Source organism: Morus notabilis, unplaced genomic scaffold (genome assembly GCF_000414095.1).
Source record: "Morus notabilis unplaced genomic scaffold, ASM41409v2 Scaffold717, whole genome shotgun sequence".
Taxonomy (NCBI): Eukaryota; Viridiplantae; Streptophyta; class Magnoliopsida; order Rosales; family Moraceae; genus Morus; species Morus notabilis.
This window is the reverse complement of record NW_010363083.1, coordinates 158667-171349: the sequence shown is the minus strand read 5'-3', so window position 1 is coordinate 171349 and position 12683 is coordinate 158667. Positions and strand designations below refer to the sequence as shown.

Here is a 12683-nt window from a genome sequence, read left to right as displayed (position 1 = left end):
CGGTCGACCGGTGACAGAGCAGTGCAACACTACCGGTCGACCGGTAGTGTGCACACCGGTCGACCGGACAGGTCGACCGGTCAGCCTGCAATTTGGTCGACCGCACAGGTCGACCGGTGGAATCGACTGCGCGAGAGAAGCTCGCGAAAATCAGTCCAAAAACCTGCAAATCCAGTCCCAAATCCAAATATTTCAAAGGGAAACAACTAGATCCGGGTTCTAGGTCCTAAAACAAGTCCAAAGAACCCAAGATCTCCAATTTCTACTCTAGTTTTACTCAAAATCATCAAAATCCGTTTTGAACCAAAAATAAGTTTTGAAATCCGAAAAACATAGATTCAAGAGAGGTTCTTTCAGTAATCTTACCTCGAATCCTTCTCTTGACGTTGAAAACTCTTTGAAATCACTCTTGGTTCGAATCCGGTTTTGATTTGAGACACAAATGGGAGAGAGAGAGGGAGAGAGAGAGCACGGAAGTGTGTGTGAGAGAGAGAGAGAGAAACGCACGGGAAAGAAAAAGAAAAGGAAGGAAAAGAAAGGAAAAAGAAAAAGAAAAGAAAAATAAAAGAAAGTGACATGTGTAAAATATAACAGTTCAGAAATGCGCCCATACACACTTCTGGATTAAATAAATTACTGTGAATAATTTAAATACCTTGGAATTATTTAAACTCAATTAATTAAATCAGATTAGGCACACTAATAATCTCAATTACCTTAATTAATCTCAATTAATTCTTCAGGGTGTTACAATAATAGTGATGAAACCCTAAAACTTATGATATTTATGATGATAAAAAGAATGAGAAAAGTTGTGATATGTGCTTTAAAGGTTAAAATAACAGATAAAACAAGCTATGGTTAGCTAGGGAAACACAGAAATTAGGCAAAACTCTGTCGAAATTTAGTTTGTGATTTTTTACCAAATCTGATTGTAATGAAGAATAGGAGAAATGAGATGTGTAAAAAAAGTTGATTAGGTGAGCGAAGATGTGTGGGAACCTAAAATGATGAAAATTTTCAGTTTCGGACCAAAATTGAAAACTAGGATAATGACCCAAAACTTGTACCCGAATTTGCTTAAGCTAGAGGACCAAGATAGAAGCTTAATTTTAAAAAGTGACCAACATCAAGTTGAAGGAAATTTTGGTCCGAACAACTTTTGTAAAATAGCTGTTTTCTCAAAAACGACCATAGACGTAAGTTTTGGGCTCATTTCTGAAACAGGTCCAAATACCATACGTTAAAATCGTAGATCTTTTCAAGGATTTTAGACACGACATGTGCACTCCGTGAAAATAACATTTACAGAACGGCGAACTCAAGTCAAATTGTGTTGCAATTACTGGTCTTAAATTGTAAATCTAATGATCAGAAATTTATATGATCAAGTAAAGTTTCTGGAGACTCAAAAGTTGTGACCTTAGCAGAACTTCTGTAAGTACCAGCAGTTTTCTTTTGTCTATATCACAAACAAGCTTATTTCTCTGTGTTGCACAAAATTGTGCATATTGTAAGTTCAATGTATGTTATTATGTGAAAGATGTTTCTTGATTCTTATTTGTTGCATTGAATGTGCTTATGGACTTAGAGTAGCAGTAGAATTTTAATCTGCGAAAAATTTAAAGTCAACGAAAAGGTCAAACGTTTATACAAAGTCTAATTTCATAAGAAATTGACAAAAATGATTAAGATGCAATAACATGACTAAAATTATTGTCATAATAAGAAAATATCATAGTAAGACGATAAGACTAAAATTACTGTCATAATAAGAAAGAAAATAATAGTAAGATCATAAGATTAAAATTACTGTCATGATAAGAAATTATGACAGTAAGATGATGTATAAAGTAAAGATGACAAATGATAAAAGTTAATAAAACTGTTTGTAGGTCTTCGAGGTTATTATGAATAAAGCCATGGGCGAGTTGGTTTTAGGTAGAGGTATGTGTGTAACGGTACAATAGGTACGGGGCCCATAAGAAGTAAAAGTTAAAAAGTAAGATTAAAATTACTGTCATGATAAAAATGATGACAATAAGATGATGTATGAAGTAAAGATAATGAATGACAAAAAGTTAATAAAACTATTTGTACCGGCCTTCACAAGGGAGCTTATTATGAATAAAACAATGGGTGACTTAGTTTTGGGTAGCTTTTCCACTCCTCATTCGGTATGTGTGCAACAGTACAACAGGTACGGGGCCCATAAGAAGTAAAAGTTATAAGAAACGAATGACACAAGAACGAAAGTTGTAAAAGAAGTATGAAATGAAAGAAAAGAAAGCATAACATGATGAAATGAATGAAAAGAAAGCATGACACGATGAAATGAAAGAAAAGAAAGCATAACATGATGAATGAAAGAAAAGAAAGCATAATACGATAAATTCTTTAAATGTTTAGAAAATGTGCTAGGGTGTATGACATGAATGCATATATGGGTAAGCATTACTGATTGCACTTGTTGGGGTTTGTTGTTACTTGTTGAGTGAAAGCTCATCCCGTTTATTCATGTTGTAGGAAGCTCGGGTAAGGCACTGGCTCCCTAAAACCTGTTTACTGGGCGTGCAGAAAAAGATGAAGTAGTGGGATGTGGGCAAGTGGGTAATGGATGCACCACGTAATTTGAGTACATTGCCAAATGTTCTAGTAAATAGTATTTATGGATGTAAATTAACTATGTAATGGAAGTAAAGTATGTGAGACAATAAGGCTATGCTTAGCAACCTCAAGTCACAAAGTATGTTGATGTATACAAGTGCTATCATGTTAACGGCATGTGAATGATAGTGGTATGCAAATGATAAGTCAAATGTATGACCATGTGTAGGAAGTTGAAAATGTTTTCAACAAAGTATATTAGAATTTATTTCACTATTAAAGGGAAAAAAAAAAAGTAACCTGAATTTTAGAAGTTTATAGTTTAAAAATAGTAGAAATTAAGAAATGATCTAAGTATGAATATAATAATGATAATTAAAAGTAAGGTTCGTCACGAGTTATATTAATATGTTTTGTATATATAATTTGTATAGTAAAGCCAACAAAGAGAGGGTTTAAAGGAGAAGAGAAAGTAACGTTTTAGAGGGAGAGTTTTTATTTACTAGAAGGAAAAGACAAACTTTCACAGGAAGAGCCTTTCTTTTTGTTTCTGAGCTCTTTCTTTTTCTCTTTTCAATATCTCATTCATCTGCTCCAAATAAAAATTTGACATGTATATATACAGTTTTAGCTATCAGTTTGCATGCCTTACACGTGACTTAAAACAAAAGTCAACACCCCAATATTAAACAAAATCATCCTTTAATGAAATTATTCTTTTTTCGTCTTAAACAAAAGGAAAGCTTCTTAAATAAAATAAAAATAAAAATAAAGCACAAAATCTTTTAAAAACGGTGACTTCTATTTTACCCAAAAAAATCTTTGCAACTCTGCACCCATTCCATCTACTCCAAAACCAGCCCTAAAAATTTTTCTTATAGAAATAATTATCAGACTATAATAAAAATGAAAAGCAAAGCAATAAGTAATATCATTCACAGAAATTTATCAAAAAAAAATTATGATAAAGATGAAACATGATCAGACATAATGAAAGAAAAATTTCAATAATGAAAACGCATAAAACCTAACCAAAAAATATGTTCATAGAATAAGTATTTTTATTAAAATAATGACTAGATTATAATGAAAATGAAAAGCAAAACAAGAAGTAATATCATTCAAGGAAAATCATCAAAAAATAATGCAATAAAAAAGAAATATGATCATGCGATAATGAAGGAAAAATTCTAAAAAAGAAGAAACATAAAATCTTGCAAGAAACTATGAACGGAAAAAAAATATTTTCTCTAACATAATGACCCGACCATAATGAAAAAATACAAATTGCAAAAGAAATAAGTCAAATGAAAATCAATTACAAAATAATTAAAAAAAAAGGATTGAGTCACAATATCTAAGGATATGATACTATTATCCGCCTCCATTGCGCCAAAAAAAGAATACAAAATCTGTCAAGTCATCATTATGAAAATAAACACGAATATTCAATCACATATGAAATATGAGAATATATAAAATATAGAAAATAGATCATTTCGTTATTTTAAATGTTGAAATCATTATAAAAAAGAATATATAACAAATTATTATGAAACAGAATATACGCTAAAAAGGAACACACACAGAAAAACTCTTTTCATTAATTTAATTGTGACATCATTAAGAAACATGCTGACAAAAAAACCAAGCATCATACAATCAACATACATGGAAAATGTGAAGACATGCGAAATTATTTCATGAATGCAGTGATTTAAGAAATACGTAAAAGAATGAATATGAAATTTGAATGACTCGGAATGAATATTCCAATAAAAAATAAACCATAATAAACCATAATAAAATAGAAATTGTAATAAAGAAGGGAAAAAAAACAGCACAAAACTATATGCAAAGAGACAGTAAATAATTACACTAAAACAATTACCAAACCATGATAAGTGAGTATAAATTGACCATGACAAGCAAGTATAAAACAATTATCAAATCATGATAATCAAACAAAATTGCAAAACCAAAAAATTGCAACAAAAAGTAATGAAGGGGAAAAAAAAAAAAACCTCAAACCTGTGGAAAAAGGGCGTGGGACGACAACCTGACGTTTCCCAACTTCGATGGAAAACAAAGAAACCAAACTTTTGATGATCAGGCCCAAAACTATATGCAAAGAAACAGTAAATAATTACACTAAAACAATTACCAAACCATGATAAGTGAGTATAAATTGACCATGACAAGCAAGTATAAAACAATTATCAAATCATGATAATCAAACAAAATTGCAAAACCAAAAAATTGCAACAAAAAGTAATGAAGGGGGAAAAAAAAAAAAAAACCTCAAACCTGTGGAACAAGGGCGTGTGACGACAACCTGACGTTTCCCAACTTCGATGGAAAACAAAGAAACCAAACTTTTGATGATCAGGCCCAAAACTATATGCAAAGAAACAGTAAATAATTACACTAAAACAATTACCAAACCATGATAAGTGAGTATAAATTGACCATGACAAGCAAGTATAAAACAATTATCAAATCATGATAATCAAACAAAATTGCAAAACCAAAAAATTGCAACAAAAAGTAATGAAGGGGAAAAAAAAAAAAACCTCAAACCTGTGGAACAAGGGCGTGTGACAACAACCTGACGTTTCCCAACTTCGATGGAAAACAAAGAAACCAAACTTTGGATGATCAGGCCACAATCAAATATCAAACCCACTTGCAGGAAAAATAAATTCAGTACAAAAAAAACTACAAATGATGAGGAAGAAGAGCTCAACCATGTCCGTCAAAAAAAAAAAAAAACGACTACATTTAAAAAACAAACTAAGAGGGGAATAAAACGTCCTGATTCTATAATAAAAAATAATAATTACACACAATCAATTATAGCTAAAAAAAAGAAAGTAAATATGTGAACATTTTGAGAAAAAACAAATAGGTTACATAAAACAAAATTTAATCATAAATGGAACATACTCTAAAATAACTTATAAGGGCATATCTGCTAACATATATGCCTTATTTGACATTTTTGTAATATTCTGTAATAGTTGATATTCTTAAAATTACCGCTTCACTAATCGGTATTTTATGTAATTACTTCTATTTTATATATAGAAAGGCCGATGAGGGGTTTGAGATTTTGCACTTGCTTACTTGCTTGCTTGAGTTTTTTGTTTTAATGAAACATGTTTTTAATTATCTCATCAATTTCTTTGTTCTTTTTTCGAAAGGGATGATATATTCCAAAATATTAAAAAAAAACATTACAAATACCAATTTATATACATAACTTCTACTTAGGAAACACGGTAACTGGTTCCATCAATAAAGTCGAGCGAAGCTCGAGGAAAAATAGCACATAATGAATCTTTGATAGATTCTCTACAGCTGACGGAAACAATTCGATCAACTGATATCGAGACACTCATACCACAAAGATTAGACAAAAACCGCAAATAAACATATCTTGCGGATGACAAAAAAATAACCTAAATTAATCTGGATAAGAGCCAATACCGCTATTACAAATGGAAAACAAAAATAAATCAACACAAAATCAATGAAATATGAGTGACTGGTAAACACACGAAGGCGATAACCAACGTGTGCACTACAAGACGACTCTATTTTTCTCACAGATCACAACCTCCACAGGGTAGGTCGAGATGATGACCAATGCGTTAAAAAACGCATCAAGTCCAACAATGATGCCATCCTTATTTTAGATTCGATCTGACAACCGTCTTCCTTTGCGAATGACACGAATCCCATTGTAAACTGAGCATTAGATGATGAGCTTGTAAATAAACTTTGGTAACCAGAGGCCTAACGATACACTCAGCTTCTGACCAATAAAGCTTCTCTCTCTTTTTTCCCTCTGTCCGTCTGTGTTTTTGCTAGGGCCGCATCTGGCATCAGACAAATTTATTTTTTCTTTCCCCTCAGATATATTACTAAAATAATGAGGGGTTCAAGATTTTGCTTTTTTTTTTTTTTTTTTTTTTTTTTTTTTTTTTTGGGTTTTCTTTTATAGAGATCTAATGTTTTTAATAATTTCTCGTCCAAATAATTTTTTCTTCTAATTTTACCTTTAAAATAATTTTTCTCTAATAGTTCCTACTTCAAAATTTTTTATGCAATCTTCCAAAATATTATTTTCTCACATATACGCCAATAAATATGTTATTAATTAATTGCCGTACTGCCTTAAGTTTTTTCAAATATGTCTAAAGTTTTCTTTTTGCAAATTATTAAGTTGTTCAATATAATCAAAGCACAATTTGTGTATTTCAAAAAGAGAAAAAACAAAATACACACACACGCACATCTTTTGTACTTCCTCCTTTGGAGGTTGAATACATGCCTGTACGTTTGCTTATTCTTTTTTTTTTTTCTTTTAAGAAAAGAACATGTATTTTCAAATTTTCTCGTTAATATATTTTTCTCTGCTAGCCTTTTATTGTAAACTTTTCAAATACGTCATTTTTAATCATTGTTTCTCAAATTCCCATATATGTTAGTAGAATGTATGTACAGAATTTCTTGTGATCACATTCTTTTTTTCTAAGCAAATATAATAAAAAAATTTCTGATTGTTTCTCCTTTGAATATTCCTATAATCACATAATTGTCGTGGTTTTTCGAAAACTGAAATTGGTTTTTAGAAAACTCAAATTTGGCGGAGTAAACTTAGGGCATATTTAATTCGCTGATTTGAGTTTTTAATTTGAGTTAAGATGTGATTTTATGTGAGCATTTTTTACTGTAGTAAAAAAGTTAAATGTGTCTGTTTCTGAGAACTTTTTACTATAACAAAACTCAAATTCTAAACTCGAATCGGTAAAAAAAATGGGCCTTAAGATATATTTTAACATCTTTTGACACCTTTCTTTACTCGTCTTAATACCTCTCCGTGTAAATAATTTGCCCAACAATTTATTAATTTTCTATCATATGACACACTACATGGCACATGCACATTCCTTAAACTAGGTTTATTATAGAAAAATATTGTTCATCCCGACTACAAGTCGAATCGGACTTAGAAGTGGGGTGGGCAACGCGGTGCCCCTCCCACCTCTAATCCCATTTTAAGTGCAAATCGAAATAAGTAGAGAATTAGTTATTTTAAAATTAGTAGTGCAATTTCTGTTTATTTTTATTCAATTCCATGTCACAAGTAGCAAATTTCACGGTCCAATAAGTACGTAAACATTTTTTGTTTTCTTCTTTGCAACACGCCTATCAGCTATCAGCAAAACTTGCAGGTTCAATATGTATTAAAATATTATGTATGTAATTAATTAATTGACTTTGGAACACACTTTTCTAATCTCTCCTTGGTAGCCAGTTTTCACCTCAATAGCACCCATTTTAACCATAACTTTAGAAAACTCATAAGAAAATCTAAAACCCAACAATCCCCTAATGATGCCCGCATAATTCTGGACAATCCGGCGCGTTTCTTGGTCTCCCCACAGCCTCTGATCTGACTCCAAAACTCCATTCCCATCACGCACGTTCCTGAAAAAACTGACATCAAAATTGGTCCGACTGTCTTTGTCCAAAGCAATTCTTTGTGAGCCATCGCCATTTTTGGGGCAACTGGTTTGGAGCTGTGAAAGGAATGATGGGCTTATGGTTGGGTCGGAGTTGCCGGTCGATGTGAAGTTGTAGAGACGGTAACTTAAGAATCTGCAGCTGGTTTGGCCTATGGTATGTGCCCCTAAACAAAAATAAATAAACAAATAAAGAAACCAAGTTATGAATTGGGAAAATCAGGCAAACTGCTGTTGGCCACCTTTTTTTTAATAAATGACCGAACTTTTTATTTTATTTCAGATAAATAATTATTTTTTTTATTTTACAAAAATGACTATTTTTCTATGGTAGCTAATCAGTAATAAATCAGTTTATTATTAATTTACCAACTGGTAATTTATTAATTTAAATTGATTAATTTTTAGTTGATACTGATAAATCTGTAATAAATCATTAAATTAATCATTGATAATCTAAAATTAACCATCAGATAGGTGTAACTAATTATTGTGTATTCTGTCCAATATTTAAATTTGTTTCTTATGAAACTAAACGAAAAGTTAATTAATTACTTTTTTTTTTTGTTTAAAGTCAGTACTATTAATCCCTACCACTAATGTTGTTGACTTCTGTGGCAATGGACTCGACTTTATTTCCAAATAATAAATAAAATTATCACTTTATATTAAGAGTTTTTGGACCCTATCTACTGCTGTAACCTACAACAAGTTCAGAATTAACATTAATTGTTGATACATACTTTCTAAAAAAAAATGTTATATACACTCAAATTGTTGCAGCACTCGAGAAACATTAATGCTGACCAAGTATTATGGGGTGCTGAAGAAAACAAAAGGTGCCACATTTGATATGGACTCACTTTATTTATTTCCACAAATATAACAATAGTGCCTATGCACATTAAGTTATGGAGTTTTATAGTCTTATTTTATGTTGTTATATTCCCTTTAAAAGTAAATATAATTGTAGTGTGCATGCACAATAAAGTCATGGTGTCATACCAACTAGCGTTACAAGATCATAACGGTCAAGGCCTTTAGCGGCAAACTTTTGGATCTGAACAGCTACTGAATCAAGAGGAGAAGGCAAATTAGAGGCTTGGGATGCCAAAGACACCCTCCCATCTCTTCTACCTGTGGGCACTGACCAGCTTGGACCGTTGCTCTGCCATAACCAAACAAGAACACCTCCATTAAACAAAATCCATTAATCATGTAATTTTATATGTGAAATGAAAGTTAATTTTAAGTGTATGGGGATCATGTGACAGCTCGATAAAGGTATTACAATAAACTCGAATCAAGTAGACTCAAAAGTTTTGTAAAATAATCTAAAAGGCACAATTTTTTCTTTCTCAATCTAACCCTAAATATTACCTTTTTTTTTCTTGCAACCCCAGATCACCATCGCTAGCTCTCCTACATTTTCTTTTTATCTACTAGTCACCAGACTCGTGTGTGATTAAAATTGTTTAAAAAAATGTTGTTCAATTAACGGAAGTACCAAACTTTTAATACATGAAAAATTTAGGGACTAGTTTCTTGCCATTCTCAAATGTAAGGGGCAAAATAAGATAACCTCTATTTTTTAGGGGCCAGAATTAAAATTAACCTTTTTTTTAATCCTGCCCTTACTGGAAGTATTTCATACAAGTATAATCAAAAAATATATACAGTAGAGTATAATCGAATATATATATATATATATATTACCAAGTCAACAGCGTCACGAGCAGCTAATGCAAGTATATCAGCACAAGAGACAACACCAGGGCACAAAGCCTCTAGTTGTTCTTTTGCATCATCAATCACTTCAAATCCTCTTAGTCCCAAGTTAGCAAATGCAGTCCTTTCGGAAGAAGATCCAGAAATCAAGACTGAACCATCACAACCCTGCATAAAAGTACTTATAAGTGCATGTTTGATGGGTCATATTGCATTATATTGTATTATATTATATCGTATCGTATTGTATTGTATATAATTTTTATATAATACGGTGTTTGGTTAATGGTATTATTAAACATTATACTACTTTTATCATTGTAATCTATTTATGTATTAGTTTGTAAAAAGAAAAAACTTAGGCCTAATCATAACCTAATTCGAGCCCAACATTTAGAGGAAGTAAAAGAGAAAGTAGAGTTGCTACGTAGGGGTTTTTTTGCAAAAAAATTTGAAAAATAGGGTCAAATTGTAATTTTCATAAAATAAGAGGCAAAAATATAATTTTGAAAAAGTTGAGCGGTCAAAACATAATTTTCAAAACGTTTAGGGGTGAATTTAGAATTTTTAAAAAGTTTAGCAGCCAAAATATAATTTTTTTAAAAATAAATCCAACATCGTATTATTATTAAACACTTCGGTCCTAAAACCCAACCCGAACTTTGATATTTGTGAAATATGTTATATGTTTTTAATATGATATTTTAAGTTAAATTGTATAATATGGTCTACTGTATAGATTTTTTTCGGTATTAATATCACACTTCGTATTGTATTAATTTTAAATCTCGTATTAAATTATATAATATATAAGTATCACTAAATATTTTATTATTATTAAACAATACAATACGGAATGCTTATATGATGTACTAAACATGCCCAGTATTAATCAAGTTTTTGGGGTGCACAAATAAGTGTTTTTATTAAACACATTTGAGTGAGGACATGATCAGAGAAGAGTTTATGAAGAAGAAACCTGAACAAAGCAGTCATGGAAATGAAGCCGAAGCAAGCCGGGCGCGACGGAGGGATCTTTGTTGAAGTGTGATGCAACGGTGGACCTGACTATGTTCTCTACGTCTGGACACGAAAAAAAGTAAAACCCAGTTTCTAGTTGGCCGTTTACAGGCATACCCATCGCTAGAATCACAAGAAAAGCTAGTTGTATGGCTTCCATATTGCAATATAGACAAGAAAAACTAAAACCCACCAATTGATCACTTTCTTGTACGTTCACTCTCTTAGTTTAGTCCTTGATACCAATATATGCAACATATTGGTTGGTATTTATAGATAAACTTTGCCAAGCCCAAGACCAATTTGTGATTTGTTTTATTGAATACTAGGCCGTTTAATTAATTAATCTTTTATTAGTGGAAGTGTGTGGGGCCGATCAAAAAATATTGCTGGTTAGTGGTCTGTCCTCTTTGAAGGAGTTCGGAGTTGGATTTCACTGTGAATTTATGTATTGTATTTCGAATGGAAAGATAATGGAGTGGAGAGCTCTCTCTCTTATCCATATGATTTTTTTTTAGCTTTGTACAGGAGTACACTTAATGATTATTTGAAAGTGTGATTTAAGAGCGATAATAATAGATTAGAAGAAAAGTTAAAATAGATTGAAAGAAAATTAAAAGATCAACATAAATAAAATAATTAAAACGAGCAGTCGCATAAAACGACACTTCCCGTAAGAAAAGTTAGACAAACAGTTACGTATAACAACAGCTCTTGTAAATTAAAGTAGGCGGTCGGAAAGCGATAATAATAGATTAAAAGAAAAGTTAAAATAGATTGAAAGAAAATTAAAAGATCAACATAAATAAAATAATTAAAACGAGCGGTCGCATAAAACGACACTTCCCCTAAGAAAAGTTAGACAAACAGTTACGTATAACAATAGCTCCTGTAAATTAAAGTAGGCGGTTGGAAATTACGTAACACTCCCTACTAGTTAAAGACAATGTGGGTAGTTTGATAACTCTACCTGCTGGTCAAATTAGTTTTTAGATAACGGAAAATAAGGAAAAAACCACAAAATATTTAGAAAAATAAGGGTGTAGGAAATAAATATGTAATAGGGTAAATATATGTATATTTAGAAAACTGGGGACATAATTGCAATTAATGTATTTATATATATATATATATATATATATTGGTCTGGATGTGTCTTATGTTGACGTGTATATATATACACGTATATATGTATGTGTGTGGGTGAGTTATATTAATTTGTTTTATATATATATATAATTTGTACAGTAAAGCAAACAAAGAGAAGGTTTTAGGGAGAAGAGAAAGTAACGGTTTAGAGGGAGGGTTTTTATTTACTAGAAGGAAAAGACAAACTTTCACAGGAAGAGCTTTTCTTTTTCTACCTGAGCTCTTTATTTTTCTATAATGACCGGGAAAAATTTAGGACTAATCCGGACAGTTCAGTATTTGACCGAAATTTTTTTCAGAATAGTAAGTAGTAGAATTTTGATGTAATCAAGAAAATGTTATGTAAAAACTTTATGTACGGGGTAAAATCTCCCGAAAAATGTAAAGTTATAATACGAATATTTTTACAAAGAAAATTCGTAAATATCACTTATGAATAGTGAGATATTAGTTAAAAGTTAGAAATTTTAGCGGGTATATTTTAGTTATGAAAAACTAAAATATTTGGTATGTGACCAAATGACCAGCTAGAAAAAGAATAGAAATATTAGAAGTAAGGAAAATAACAAAAGTTCCTAAAACGGAATTTTTCCAAGTCAGTTAAAGCGGGAAACTACAAAAAAAAAAAAAAAAAAAAAAAAAAAAACA

At 31.1% G+C, this 12683-nt stretch overlaps 1 protein-coding gene across 1 annotated transcript; it reads right to left on the bottom strand.

Moving 5' to 3' along the window:
* Positions 1 to 7883: 7883 nt before the first annotated feature.
* Positions 7884 to 11108, bottom strand: LOC21398563 (peroxidase 25). Its single transcript, XM_010103576.2, has 4 exons — positions 10846 to 11108; positions 9855 to 10034; positions 9144 to 9306; positions 7884 to 8305 (listed from the first exon to the last, which is right to left on the bottom strand). Exons 1-4 carry the CDS (start codon positions 11044 to 11046, stop codon positions 7884 to 7886), a joined length of 966 nt encoding a protein of 321 aa, XP_010101878.1. The 5' UTR covers positions 11047 to 11108.
* Positions 11109 to 12683: the final 1575 nt, after the last annotated feature.

Bases quoted from the DNA above. Each gene is read 5' to 3' on its own strand.
- LOC21398563 (XM_010103576.2), bottom strand. From the start codon at position 11,046: ATGGAAGCCATACAACTAGCTTTTCTTGTGATTCTAGCGATGGGTATG. The intron at 10,035-10,845 runs GTTTCTTCTTCA...ACTTTTATGCAG, and splicing joins TCCATGACTGCTTTGTTCAG to GGTTGTGATGGTTCAGTCTT. The intron at 9,307-9,854 runs GTAATATATATA...TGGTTATGGCAG, and splicing joins CTCGTGACGCTGTTGACTTG to AGCAACGGTCCAAGCTGGTC.